Below are 13,300 nucleotides of genomic sequence, written 5' to 3' on the forward strand. Positions count from 1 at the left end.
TTGTGTGGAAAGCCCTTTGAATCCTATAATAAGATTTTGAAACAAGTATGGAGATGCATTCAACGACGAGATGATAACTCAGAACTGATATTAACCATCTGCACTTGTAATCCATGTGAAAGTTTAAGTCAAGGCAGACCAAAGAAGCTCTTCTTCACCAAACTTTGCCAAAAAGATGGCCTCACAATTTATGATGTATTTGTTAATTGTATGCTGTATCATTAATGGAGTTTCCCACTACTTTGATATGATGTTGATTTATCCTTAGGTCACCAGTGTGAGATTAGTGGGGGTCGTAAGGGTAGAACATCAAGATCATCAATATCAAAGTATAGACCACCCTTTTAACGTTTCCCTTCTTATAAGTTAAGTTCCATATTCATTATGTACTAGCTAGCAATGAATGTGATCTAAAAGGCCAAATTCTCCAGTGGGAGCAAGTTTTAATCTACTATTGGTGATTTAGAGTATAGCAGTCATGGTGAACATAGGCGCCTGTGAGGTTCCCTGGTTTTAGGATGATACAAACCTCTAATAGCTGTACTTTTCAGTGAAACCCCATATCCTATATATTTCTTTGCAGTGTGACATGCAGTCATTGTCTGTCGAGGAACTGAAGAGATTATTATACGACACTTTTTGTGAGCACCTGTCCATGCGTGACATTGAGAACATTATCTTGACTGAAGAGGCTGGAAACCTCGGAACAAGAGGGGATTGTCCTGTAGATATGGAGAGTAAGTATTATTCCTGTGTGTTGGTTCAACTGTGGTCATAGTTATGGAAGCTCACAAACACAAAAAAATGATAATACCAATTTATTGTAACAATCTTATCTATTCGCTCCAGAGTAAACCTTCAGCTAAATCCTTAGACCAGTTATTGAACATTGGAAACCAGGGGCAGTTTTCTATCAAATTTCAGTCTTCTCAAACATGTTTAAATTAATCTGTCACCTGGTTTTTGTTACACTATCTGAGAGCAGAATTATGTAGGGGCTAAGACCCTGATTCCAGCAATGTGTCACTTGCTGGACTACGTGCTGTAATTTTAATAAAATTCCTGTTTTATCTGCTGCAGTTCTACCAGTTCTCTGAGCACTAAGCTCTATATAACCCCATCCATACCACCACCACTTCTGTGTACACTGTGCATAGGCAGAAAGCTGCCAATCAGTCAGTTGTGGACTGCATGGCTGCAAGTTTACTAGTCATCTAGTGATAATCTCCTGCTGATAGAACAGTGATTTTTTTCAAAACTACTGCAAGTAGCCCAGTAAGAGACTCATGCTGGAATCAGTGTCTGTATCTCTACAACCTGCTTGTCTTAGATTATGTTGTAAAATACTCGTGACATTCCCTCTAATACTTTTATAATTGGGATATGATTGCTATACTAATTTATACAATACCATACACTTTTTGTTTTTCTGTTTCAGCTTCCCCAAATCAACAAATCCGCCAGACCTGTGTCCGGAAAAGTCTGATCTGCGCCTTCGCCATCGCTTTCATCATTAGTGTAATGCTAATAGCTGCAAATCAGGTCCTGCGCAGTGGCATGAAGTGATGATGGGGATACCAAGCCATGAACTGAGATGTACTTTCAGGAGTTTCTCCTGCCCATTCCCCACTTATAAATGGACTGCAGTGTACAGAGGAGGAACCCCTAAGACCTCGAGAAACATGGGACTTACCCTCCAGTGTCTGAATGTGCATGGGAGGATTTGCATGGAAAATGCATGGGCATTTAAATTGTCAGGTGACCATCTGTGCTTTTAAAATCTGTGACACGAAGGGACTTTCTATATATAATAGGTGTATATATGTATACGGATATATAACTCTATATTTATGAGCAATAACAATTTTGGTCGCTAAAGGGTTAACTCTTTGGTTGCTGGGCACAGGGTCAGCAGGGTTAATGAGCTCCGGCTAATGTGTAATGTTTTCTACACAGGGCAGGAGAAAGGCAGCATGAAGGTTAATTTGTCTTCCCTTCCCCCCCCCCAATATCATTCGCCTTAGCCCCTAAATTGCTGAATGGGTTGATGTTAAATGTAGCGCTCCCTATTTTCCTTCCATACGTCTACGTTGAAGTATAATTGTCCCGCACCCTGTTCGGACGTTTTCTCTTGTGACACCGGGGGATTGCTATGAAGCACTGATTCCCTTTGCTGCAATCGCAATGGAGACCCAATAAGCTTCTGGCTGCTTCAAGAGCAAAAAAAAAAAAAAATGCTACTGTTATTTTTCAAAGCAGGAATAATAAATAACTCATGATAAAGTATCCCTGTACAGAGAATATTACCGTTCTATTGTTTGCTGAGGATTTTCATCCTATCCATTTAGTTACTATTATCACCTCCTTTATATTTGTCCCTTTTTGCTTGACATATTTTTTCTTTGACTTCAGCCGCCGTTCTACTTTGTATCTCAGCTTCGGTCGATGTTCACATTCTCTATTCTTTTTCATTCATGCATTTCAGCATCTATCGCTTCATTCGTAGGGTAATGAAATGTTTTTTATATACGTTTTGTCATCTTCTATGTTCTAACAATAGGGATTAAATCTGTTTCATGCAGGAGCCTGAATTACAAGTAGAAAAGTAAGGTTCCCTGCAATTTTACTACAATCGCTTTACATTGAATTACATAAACACGTAGTCTAGTTTTCAGCATAATCGTCTTCTCTGTTGTTACACTTGTCTAAGCAGTAGACCAAAGCAACAAATCCTTGTGAAAAGATTTCTCCTGCTCTCAGCCATGTTCACATTTCTACTATAAGGCTATAATCAGAAGTGCCACAGTCAGGATGTCTGTAGCCCTAACGCTCCTGCTATGGTCACTGATTGGCTGCAGTGGACATGTGATTAAAGACTGGTGGCATCACGGGAGCTTTTACCTTGGATTGCCAAGAGAAAGGCGGTTATTGGTTAGTATAGTATTTGTCTGCTGAACTCGTAGCTTCTTCCGCTTTTTTTGACTTTCGTCCAAGAGAAGTAAGAAGGCAGAAGCCCTATAGTGGCTACTGATCGGCTTCAGGGCTCACGTGACATAACAATATAACGTACAGACCAGGTGCCGACATCATTGGCAAGACACTGGTGTAAAATTTTTCACTTTACAAGGGCGACTACTTCATTGAAAAATGGGTTGTCTAGGTAGTGGACAACCCCTTTAATGTCTATGCAGGGTATTTGGAACTTTGTGTAAGATGAGCAGGAGTTGTAACTGCTATAGAGAGGTAGGGGGTAACAGGAGCAGTGGAGGCTCACAATTATCAGTGTTGGAATTTGCACTGAGTATGTATTGTAGACATAGTAGTAATATTTAAAGGGAACAATTTTGGTCATGTCAAAATGCGCTACTAGCCTAAAGATATGAGATTAATCTGCAGGTTCTAAAGACGTACGGCAATGACACTGCCAGCCCAGCTGCTGGGAAGAAATTAACTTTGTTCCTCCCAGCAGCCTCTGGCTTTTAGTCATAGAGGTGCAGCTTCAGTCACCCTTCAGTACATAGTGATCGTCGGCTATAATCACACACTGGCCCTGACTGACAGCCGGTTCACCAGTGCAACAGTACAAAACCGGCTGTCATTCAGTACTCTCGGCATGGCTCCAGCCACCACTCACTATATACTAAGTTATTAAAGTCATGGCTGCACCTCTGACTAAAAGTGGAGGCTGCTGGGTGGATTAAAGTTAATTTCCTCCTGGCAGCGGGACTTTCCTTGCAGCGGCCGCACAGCTTGAGAACACTTTAAATCTGCAAATTCTCACCATATCTGCAGGTTAATAGCCTTTTTTTGACATGACAGGTTCCGTTTAAATTTGAAGTCCAAGTTTATAGATTTTTAAGTCCTGGAAAATAAGTTAAAGTGAATCTATCAGTACGATCAACCCAAGTATAAGGCTATGTGCACACGTTGCAGATTTTACTGTGGATCCGCAGCGGATTGGCCGCTGCAGATTCGCAGCAGTTTTCCATGAGTTTACAGTACCATGTAAACCTATGGAAAACAAAATCTGCAGTTCACATGCTGCGGAAAAAAACGTGTGGAAACGCTACGCTGTTTATTCCGCAGCATGTAATTTCTTTGTGCGGATTCCACAGCGGTTTACACCTGCTCCATAATAGGAATCCGCAGGTGTAAAACCGCAGGTGGAATCCGCACAAAAAATGCGAAAAAACCGTGGTAATTCCGCAGGAAATGCTTATTTACCAAAATCAGTGCGGAAAAATCCGCATACCTTTCCGCAACGTGTGCACATAGCCTTAATGGATGTGAAATTCCTAAAGATTTATAAATTCTAAATTAAAACTCAGTTTCCATTGATATACCTTGTGCTTAAAGGGAACGGGGCAGGATGCACCAGGACTGGCTGGATGAATTCAGATATATCTTTGACTCTGCACTTACTTTAAAAGCCGGCCAGGTTACTAAGCCGCACTGGTGATTAGTTAAAAAGGCCGTTCCTTTGTGACTTCTCCCCACCCTCTCCCCTTGAGTGACAAGTCTCTCCCTTCATCCAAGGATAGACTTGTCAGTCATTGGGACTGGCTTTTTCGATGAGTCACCAGTTTGCTTCTTGGTGGTCCTTAAATCATGTTCTTCACTGAAACACCGCAGCACTTCAGAGTTGGCTGAAATCATACAGCCAGTATCTGTTACATGGTGCCAGAGGTTCGGGTTCGGCCATCAGGTTCCTTTTAAGTTTGATAAACATGAGGGAACATGGTTCATTTGTGTCCTCTTCATCTATAAATTTGCAGCATCACTTCCAAATATGTTGCACAACCTCAGGACAATAAATCCTCCATGTTTACAATAAACGTCATCTTCACAGTTGCTTCCAAAAAGAAAAAATAATATCAGACTGCTCCTCTGTTTAGTCATCATTGATAACCTGGCTGTATAAACAACAAAGCATTTGAGAGATGTTTCCACCATCTATTGGCACAATATTAATCTGTAGGACATCAATTATAATTAGATACAGGCAAGGTATGCTGAAGAATAACATAGGGAACCTTGTCTTATGACTTCCCCTCGAATATCTGAGTCATCTTCACGATTGTTGGATCTGTGATGTGAGTGATGAGCTTCCTCCTACTGACTTTTCCAGTAGACAAGGCCTTTGTATAGCACTGCTAAAAATATGTTGAGTTGGGTATGAAGTAATAATATCACATGAACGGTTATTCCCACACCAACGAGAGCATGACGAGTATTTCCAGAACAGGAGGTGAGTGATGTAGGTGATGTCACTCCTACTAATACTTTTCCATCGCGCCTGTGTCTCAGTAGATATTGGTAACGTGACACTTGATTCCCAATGCGATAGTGAACGGAGCAGCAATAATCCTTTTAATTGGTATTTTCAAGTTTGAAAGCTATCCCCTGGCCATGGGATTGGGAAATGTTCCAGATTGCTGGAGATCTAATCTCTGGCACCCCCACCGATCCCAACTGTGTGAATGAAGCAGTGATCGATCATGCGCATTCATTGTTTTGGGTGTGCCGAAGACCAGCCAAGTACAGCGCTCAGCTATCTCTGGCAGTCCTATCATAAATAAACGAGACAATGCGCATGATCAACCACCACTCCATTCACAAGGTCCTCAACATTGGTGGGGTCATAGCAGTCAGACCCCCAGCAATCAGGACATTATTCCCTATCCTTTGAGTATACCTATGCTTTAGGTTGGAGCTAGATGTATAAATTTAAAATCCCAGTTCAAAAGTCATCTCTTCTTCACCTTCCATTTTTCTAGCCTTCCTCATACTACTAGTCCTACAACTGCTACAGCCTCTCGGCATTGTTCCTTAGTTTTTCTTCCTTCCATGGTAATTTTATGTTCATCTTACATCTTTGAGTTTTTGTTTGCTATTAATGTGTTCTCCATATGTGGTTACCTTTATTTTACTCTTCCTCTATATTATCAGATTTCTGTTCCTTCTCGCCAATCATTTTGTGTAGAATTATACCTTTCCGATCTCTCTGCAGAGAGCTGCATGCTTCCTTTCTTCCTAGATTCTTCCACCCATTCTCTGTTTCCATGTTGTGCGTCATTTGTGAATTTCTCTTTTTCTAATAAATCCTACCATTTGTCTGAACTCTTCTATCCACGTAGTAAAAGAGCGTGGAGTGGAATAGGGTTGGATATTTCCAATCTCAAGCCCACATTGCAGCCTGAGATCGCACCGCAGGAGATGACAGCTTGACAAGCAGTCTGTTATACGAAAGGACTGCAATTTGTCCTTTTTTTTGTCCAAGGCACTCCAGTGGTTATGTCTCATATATCCTACGTTTCCTTGAATGATATGTGACATTGCAGATCGGCCAGCCTCTCCAGCAGCTATGTGCCATTCTGATTCCCTGCACATAAGACTAATCTGCGGAAGTTATTGTATCTTCACAATGAGAGACGGGATAATGAGCTCTCAGAGTGACAGCCCGCAATAATCAGCTAATGCTGCATTCATTCCACAGCCCGGCTCACCTCTGCTCTCACCACCTGTCTCGTTCATTACCACACCTCCTGTTCTCCTTCCCCAGTTTGTCCTTCTCACTCCTCTTTTTTTTTCTTAAATATTTTGAGAACAAAGTCACAGGATGATATAAATCTCATTTTCATACCTGTCATAAGATACATCTTGAAGAAAAGATAATAAACAGTAACACCTCATCTCATCGTGTCTCGCACAACTTCCTAAACCTTTCATATAGGACCTTTTTTCCCTCTTCTACTGTTTAGTGGTTTCCCTTCTCCAATAATCTTGTTTTTTCGCTTAGACACCTTCATTGTTATGTATAAGCTGCTAAAGCCATATGTGATGACGGCTATTCTGTAATACAGCGCTGGGATTGCATATTGCCGCTGTTTAAAATGTCACCAACTGCTTCGGTACATTGGACGGCGCGTGGTGGGCTGCAGATTTGCATAACTGTGTTTGGAGAATGTCGGAGACATAAATGCTCAGCTTTGTCATTGGTCCTATCATCATTGTGCCGCTTGCTAACACATGGTTATTATATTTATTTTTTTCTCATATGTCTTGGTCAATGACAACGTTACCTACTTTAACTGACACATATTTATGTATGGATGTCATTTTTATCTGTAGGCAGTTAATAATAGGACTTACATAATCTTTTACCAATTTGCTGGCAAATGTCAGAGACGGCATACCACTATACATTAAATAGAGTATATCCAAAAATACTCTCATGTGACACCAATGGGTTATATCAGATGATCTGGAATCCCAACGTCCATTCCATGCTTAAAGGACATCTGTCACCAGGTGTTTGTTATGTAATTGGAGAGCAGCATGATGTTAGGACAGGGACCCTGATTCCAGTGATATGTCACTTACTAGGTTGTCATTTTGATAAAATCTCTTCAGCAGATCTAGCAGTTCTCTGAATGCTGAGCTCTGTATAACACCACCCACACTGCTGATTGGCATCTTTCTGCATACACTGTGCATAGACAGAAAGCTGCTAATCAGTAATGGCGGGCCTGATTACACAGTAGGAAGACTACATGGCATGAGTCAACTAGTTATTTAGTGATAATCTCCTGCTGAATACATAACAAGCAGCCTAGTAAGTAAAACATCACTAGAATCAGTGTCTATGTCCATACATCATGCTGATGTTAGATTAGATAGCAAAAACCTGCTGACAGATTCCCTTAAAATGCCTCTTACATGGGTTCATAGAGCAGCTTATCCCTGATCATTGCTCCATATAAACATGCCCACCAATCAGACAGCAAATTACCGTAGTGTTTGTAGACTGATTTTACCTTTTACACAAGCATAAATAATAGTGATAGCGAGCGTGCTCCGATAAGGTTATCCGCTTGTGTCCTAATCGAGTATTTTCGGCGTGCTCGAAAAAAATACTCGAGTCACCGTGACTCAATGTTACACGGCTGTTCAACAGCCGCAACATATGCGGGGATTGCCTGTTTGATAGACAATTCCTGTAGGTGTTGCGGATCTCGAACTCGAGCATTTTTTTCAAGCATGCCAAAAATACTCGATTGACACCCAAGCGGATAACGCCTTATCGGAACACACTCGCTCATCACTAATAGCTAAATATCATTAAGCCCATCCCCTCAATTCAACAGGTATGTACTGCAGACAATAATGACAAGAAAGGGAAGGAATGATCGTACGAACCATCATTCATACAAACATCCCGATCTACGCCCGCGTAAAAGGATCCTCACTTTTTTTGCCTTCTGCCACCACTACAGGGACCTGAGAAGTTTACTGTACACTGTCTATGCACTGAATGCAATAATAATACTATATATTTATAGTCAGGTCTGTAGCTCCCTGTAGTGGTTGCTGCAGGCGGAATTTTACCACTTAACAATGTCTGTGCTTGGACATTTGACTTAAGAAAAAGGTATTAGGAAATTGATTTTAACAGAATAAGAAAATTAAAATGGCGTTTAAGGGTGGATATTTACTTCATCCTAAAAGTAACAATTAATATGCCCTGTTGTTATGCAACCCTGATATGATGCTCAAACCTCGGCCCTTCCAATTCCAACCTTTCACAAGTTGGGACATTGGGTGTGGAGACACACTACTGCGCTCTGTGGTGGCCAATTACTGAGGCAGCCATAAGATCCACTGGTCCTATGTAACAGGTTATGCCAACAGGCAACACATAGATAAACATTGAAACACATTATCTCCTTTTCAGATTTTAAACTTTACATTGTGTAGGTCTAAATTACCTTGTGGGCAAAATGAAATTCATATTAATATTAAAGGGGTTTTCCCGAGGTCAGAAATAAATTAGCCAAGGCGGAGAGGGATGCAATAAAATAATGAAAGAGCCTATAAGCTTGATAATCCTACCACCATTCTAACGCCGCTGCACTGCTGCTCCCCAGCACTCTTTGTCCCCGAGTACTCATGTGAATTCTTCCACTGGCTAGCGGTGCACTTCAGAGCCCAGTGACTGACGGCAATGGCCAAACAACAGCTCCAACAGTACGTAGAGTGATGGAGTTGTAAAGAGGTGAGTATAAGTAAGTATATTTGTTGTTTCCTCTAAATCTGATATTTCATGTTGTCCCATTTTTTTTGCTTTCGAAACCCCTTTATGCTAAGTGTTATTACGATCTGTCTGGCAAAATACCATGGAAGAGCAGTGACAACCCCATAAAACAATGTCTGACAGGTCAATAAGCCTTGTAATATGACCAAGGATAAGCGCCCAGGTGGAAACTCCTCTACAACCAGCCTGATTTGGAGTGTTTGCACCTTATCAGTGTACAGCAGAGTCCGTGTGTCTGTACACAGGCAATGCTCCATGCAAAACAAGTTAGGTCTCCTAAAAAATCAAAAGTGACTATCTTGCAAAGTACCACCTACACTGAGTAGGGGCAAACACCCAAAACATTCTGTCAGTCCATGAGTTACTTGCTTGGCATTTATCCATGGTCATGAAGCAAGGCTCACTAAAGGGTCAGACATTGCCTCACTATTATGTAGCCGCCTATGTAGCGGTGGCACTTACGAGATAGTCTCATTGCTAATCTCTTAATTTTTCTCCAGTGGAGCATTTCCTGCAAACATCACCCAACTCTTGAAGGAGAATCAGTAATTCTCTGTCCTCCCCTCTCAGCCCCCTTCTACGTACTCTTATAAAGGCGTAAGTTGGCACCCAATGATCCTTGTATCTTTGAAAATTGTAGTATATTTGAGTCCTACGTAAAGTAAATGATTCTCACTCACACTACTGAAATGCCCTATAATAAAAGCCATAGAAATAAGAGGGTATAGCATTTATAGCTGATTTTTCTCAGCAAAGGTACATAGGATATTATTATTAAATGGCAAAAATTGCAGTTGCTCTATTATTATTCCTTTTCTGAAAACTAAATGAAAGGTATATTGATGACCAAAGAAGAAACACATGTACCAATGGAGATATAATATAATAATATACAGTATGCATTTTGTAAATGGGAAAAAAGGAGTATTTTTCTCAGTTTCTAGTTGGAAATGTACAGTTTTCTGTGGATCAGGGATTGCCCAATTCTCTGTGGACTGACACTTGAGAATTCTGGTAGGCATGGCCTGTTATATAATAAGTAGGTCGCAATGATGGCTTAATACAGTAAGCAAACTGTTTCACTGAAAGCTACTTCTGCCAAAATCTCTCAGCCTAGCCTACCAGTAAAATATTCTATAAATGTAAAATATTACTTAACACTACAAATTAAGAGTTGATGTCTCATTTCCTGTGATTCTTTTTATCCTGCTATAGGTTCCCATTTAAAGCTTGGGGCCTCAATATAACTCTAGAAACTTTAGGGGCCCAATTGACCATAAGTGGTTAAGGAGGGCCAGGTTGGAATATGGAGCAAGGGGAAAAAATATATTAAAAAAAAAGTCCATTGTGGAAAACCAGTCTCTGCAAATTCATTGGTTGCTCTTGCAGCCATTACTAGTGCTTATGCATTAGATTGCACTGTCTTCGTATGCTATTGACTTCTATTATGTGCATATTAGTATCACAGTATACTTTTGCGGTAAAAATTGGTACAGCACAACTAAAGGAAGTACGGTATGTGAATTCTGGTGAAGGAAATCTACCCCAAAAAATAGCTAGAATTGTTGCTAAGATCGGTCAGGACATGAAATCTGCCAGCTAAATGCTTGTATAGGCCTCATTCACATGTCCGTGTTTAAACCTGTACATGAAAAAATGGTACCGGCGTCATCAGTGTGTTGGATCAATGTTTGGTCCGTGAGTCCATTTGTACTAACAGTGTTTAATCAGTGTTTTTCACAGATGGAGAAATAAATTACACAGCTTCACCTATACTTTGCAATGTTAAATATGGACACAATCAATGTGCTATACGTGTTTTCAAGGACCCATAGACTTGTATTGGTCCTTTTCATCTGCACTCCCAGAAAAAAACGATGCGCCTCCATGTGTTTTGCACTGACACACAGCTTATAAAAAAACACGGACATGTGACTAGCACCATAGAATATAATGGGTACGTGTTCCATCCACAAAAAAAACCGACTACAACGCATACGTGCAACATGGACGTCTGAATGAGGCCTCAGGAAAACCTTCAGTTTTTTATTTTGTATTTTGTTTGTTTTTTTAAAGAAATTCCCAGTAGTTAAGGAATGTTTCCTAGAATGTTAATTACACTCACACCAATAATTGCCCCCTAAACATTTCTGTTTTGTAACATTAAGTTTTCCTTTTGCTTAAAAATGTGGATGCAATTTATTCGCCTAACAGAAAATGTATTATCTATGCAAAACAGCAAGGTCAGAGTTTGTGGTTTTACTTTATATATTGTGGTTATTTTTTTAATCGTTCCTCTATTTTTTACCCTTAATGGAAACCTACTGGTAATATCATACTGATGCTGTAGAAGTTGCACTTGTGTAAATGTATATTATGTTAAAAGTCTGTGAACTAATATGTAAAAAAATGTCCGTATGTCAACCAAACTGATTTTGATGTTTCCTGGACAAATATTTAATTGAAATAGCATAGATAATAGTAAGTTTATTTCTACGAGTTTACTCATCCGCTACACATACTGGTTACAGGGATTTTTGGGACTAAACCAATATTGAAAAGCATGACGCGAGCGCAATAGGATCCAGTGTTTTAAGAATATTTGGTCATGAAGTGCCTCACTAATAACACTATATCCCAATGAATCTTTTAAGGCTCCATCACATTTGGGGTTTTTTTTCGAAGTGAATGGCTGTATTTTTGGTTATAACGCATTCTATCAATAGGTTTTGTACAGTTTGGTATCACAGTACACAGCACAAATAGTATAGTCTCATTTATGACCTTTCATTTGGTCATAAATCAACTTAGAAGATCTTCCAGGAGAAGAGAGATAAGAGTTACAGAGTGTGTGTGGTAATGAGCACAGTGATGGAGTCAACTGTTAACTCATTACAGTCCACTATCTACTGTGACATATAAACTGTGCAAAATTGGTGAAAAAAAAGATATTTCAAAAATGCTCTTTGGCCAAAAATGCAAGCATTTAAGTAAAAATAATTCCTCAAAAGGTGACCATAGCCTTTAAGATCAATTCTTCAACATTTCAGTCCACAAAACGGACATGCTCATTTTCTGTAAGAATCAAGGATACTTTACAGAAAGAATGAAATGTTGGTCATTTGAAAGGTTCCCTTTGTGTGTTCTATTGCTCTCGACTAAACATGCTGTAGTGATGCGAATTGGAAAGATGCAGTGTTAAATAAAGCGTAATACAACAAATATTTGCACAAATGTCAAAAAATAAAATTGATTAAATTAAGTGTCCATCACTTATAAGACACCATTGCCATGGTGGTGGTAAAGTTAGTTTGCCAACAAATGCAAAATCTGACCTTAGATCTTTGTGACAAACTCTAGAATGTATTCTAAGGCTTGGTTATCGATTACAGGTTACAAACCAGTCCAAACATATTCAGCCTGTTGAAAATGTGCAATTAGATTCCTCTAACAGTTACATAAAACTGTATGTTTGTACTTTCTGACTTCACTAAAAGAATTAGTAGCTCCCAAACGGATCTGGTTGATCATACAAGCTTCAAAGATGATCATCTTATCAAGTGTGATAATTGGCCAGAAGATCATATTGCTGTTCCAGAATGTCATGATATTTCTATGAATCCAGCATTTAGAAACAATGGAAAACATTCATTGTCACCAACACTGCTTTGTTATGTTTAGTCTCCTGCTTGTCAATTTTTTTTTAAATGCTTGTCATCTTGAAGATGGTGTCTTGATTAAAGTATTCAGAAGCCTGTTGAAAAATCAATATATTTCCCACTGCTTAACATATCTGTCAGCGGATGTTACTACTTGTGTCACTGCTAATATAAGTCATCATTTACAATTATGAACGGGATTAGTTCTCTTTTTTTCACAGTTGTAGATCTTTTAGATCAGTACAATTTCAGCAAACAGTATCCTAGTGCCCCCTAGTTGTTTGTAAGACATCTAGGGAGGAATTTCTACAGACTAATCATAAACGGCATAGTCCTTTCTCTGGATGACCAATGTCTATTAGAGAGTGGGTTTTCTTAACTATTAGGTAGACAGTTTGTAGCATTCAAGCACCACACACACAAAAAAAATTCACCAATGTATTCCAATCCATTAAAAACATTATAGTGTACACCTATATGATAGCATTTCAAGACTACTGTAAACCTTTAAAGGGGCGGCCTGGCACCGAAAATATCCGCAAATATC

General features: G+C 39.6%; 1 protein-coding gene across 1 annotated transcript in view; it reads left to right on the forward strand.

The window, feature by feature from the left end:
- CABP7 (calcium binding protein 7) overlaps window positions 1-12,863 on the forward strand; it is a 300,945-nt gene extending 288,082 nt beyond the window's left edge. Inside the window, exons 4-5 of the mRNA XM_077296989.1 lie at window positions 584-737; window positions 1,439-12,863. Coding sequence (XP_077153104.1) covers window positions 584-737; window positions 1,439-1,566 — 282 coding nt within the window. The 3' untranslated portion in view covers window positions 1,567-12,863. The remainder of the gene's footprint in view (window positions 1-583; window positions 738-1,438) is intronic.
- The last annotated feature ends 437 nt before the right edge of the window (window positions 12,864-13,300 follow it).

This window comes from Ranitomeya variabilis, chromosome 1, assembly GCF_051348905.1.
Source record: "Ranitomeya variabilis isolate aRanVar5 chromosome 1, aRanVar5.hap1, whole genome shotgun sequence".
NCBI lineage: Eukaryota > Metazoa > Chordata > Amphibia > Anura > Dendrobatidae > Ranitomeya > Ranitomeya variabilis.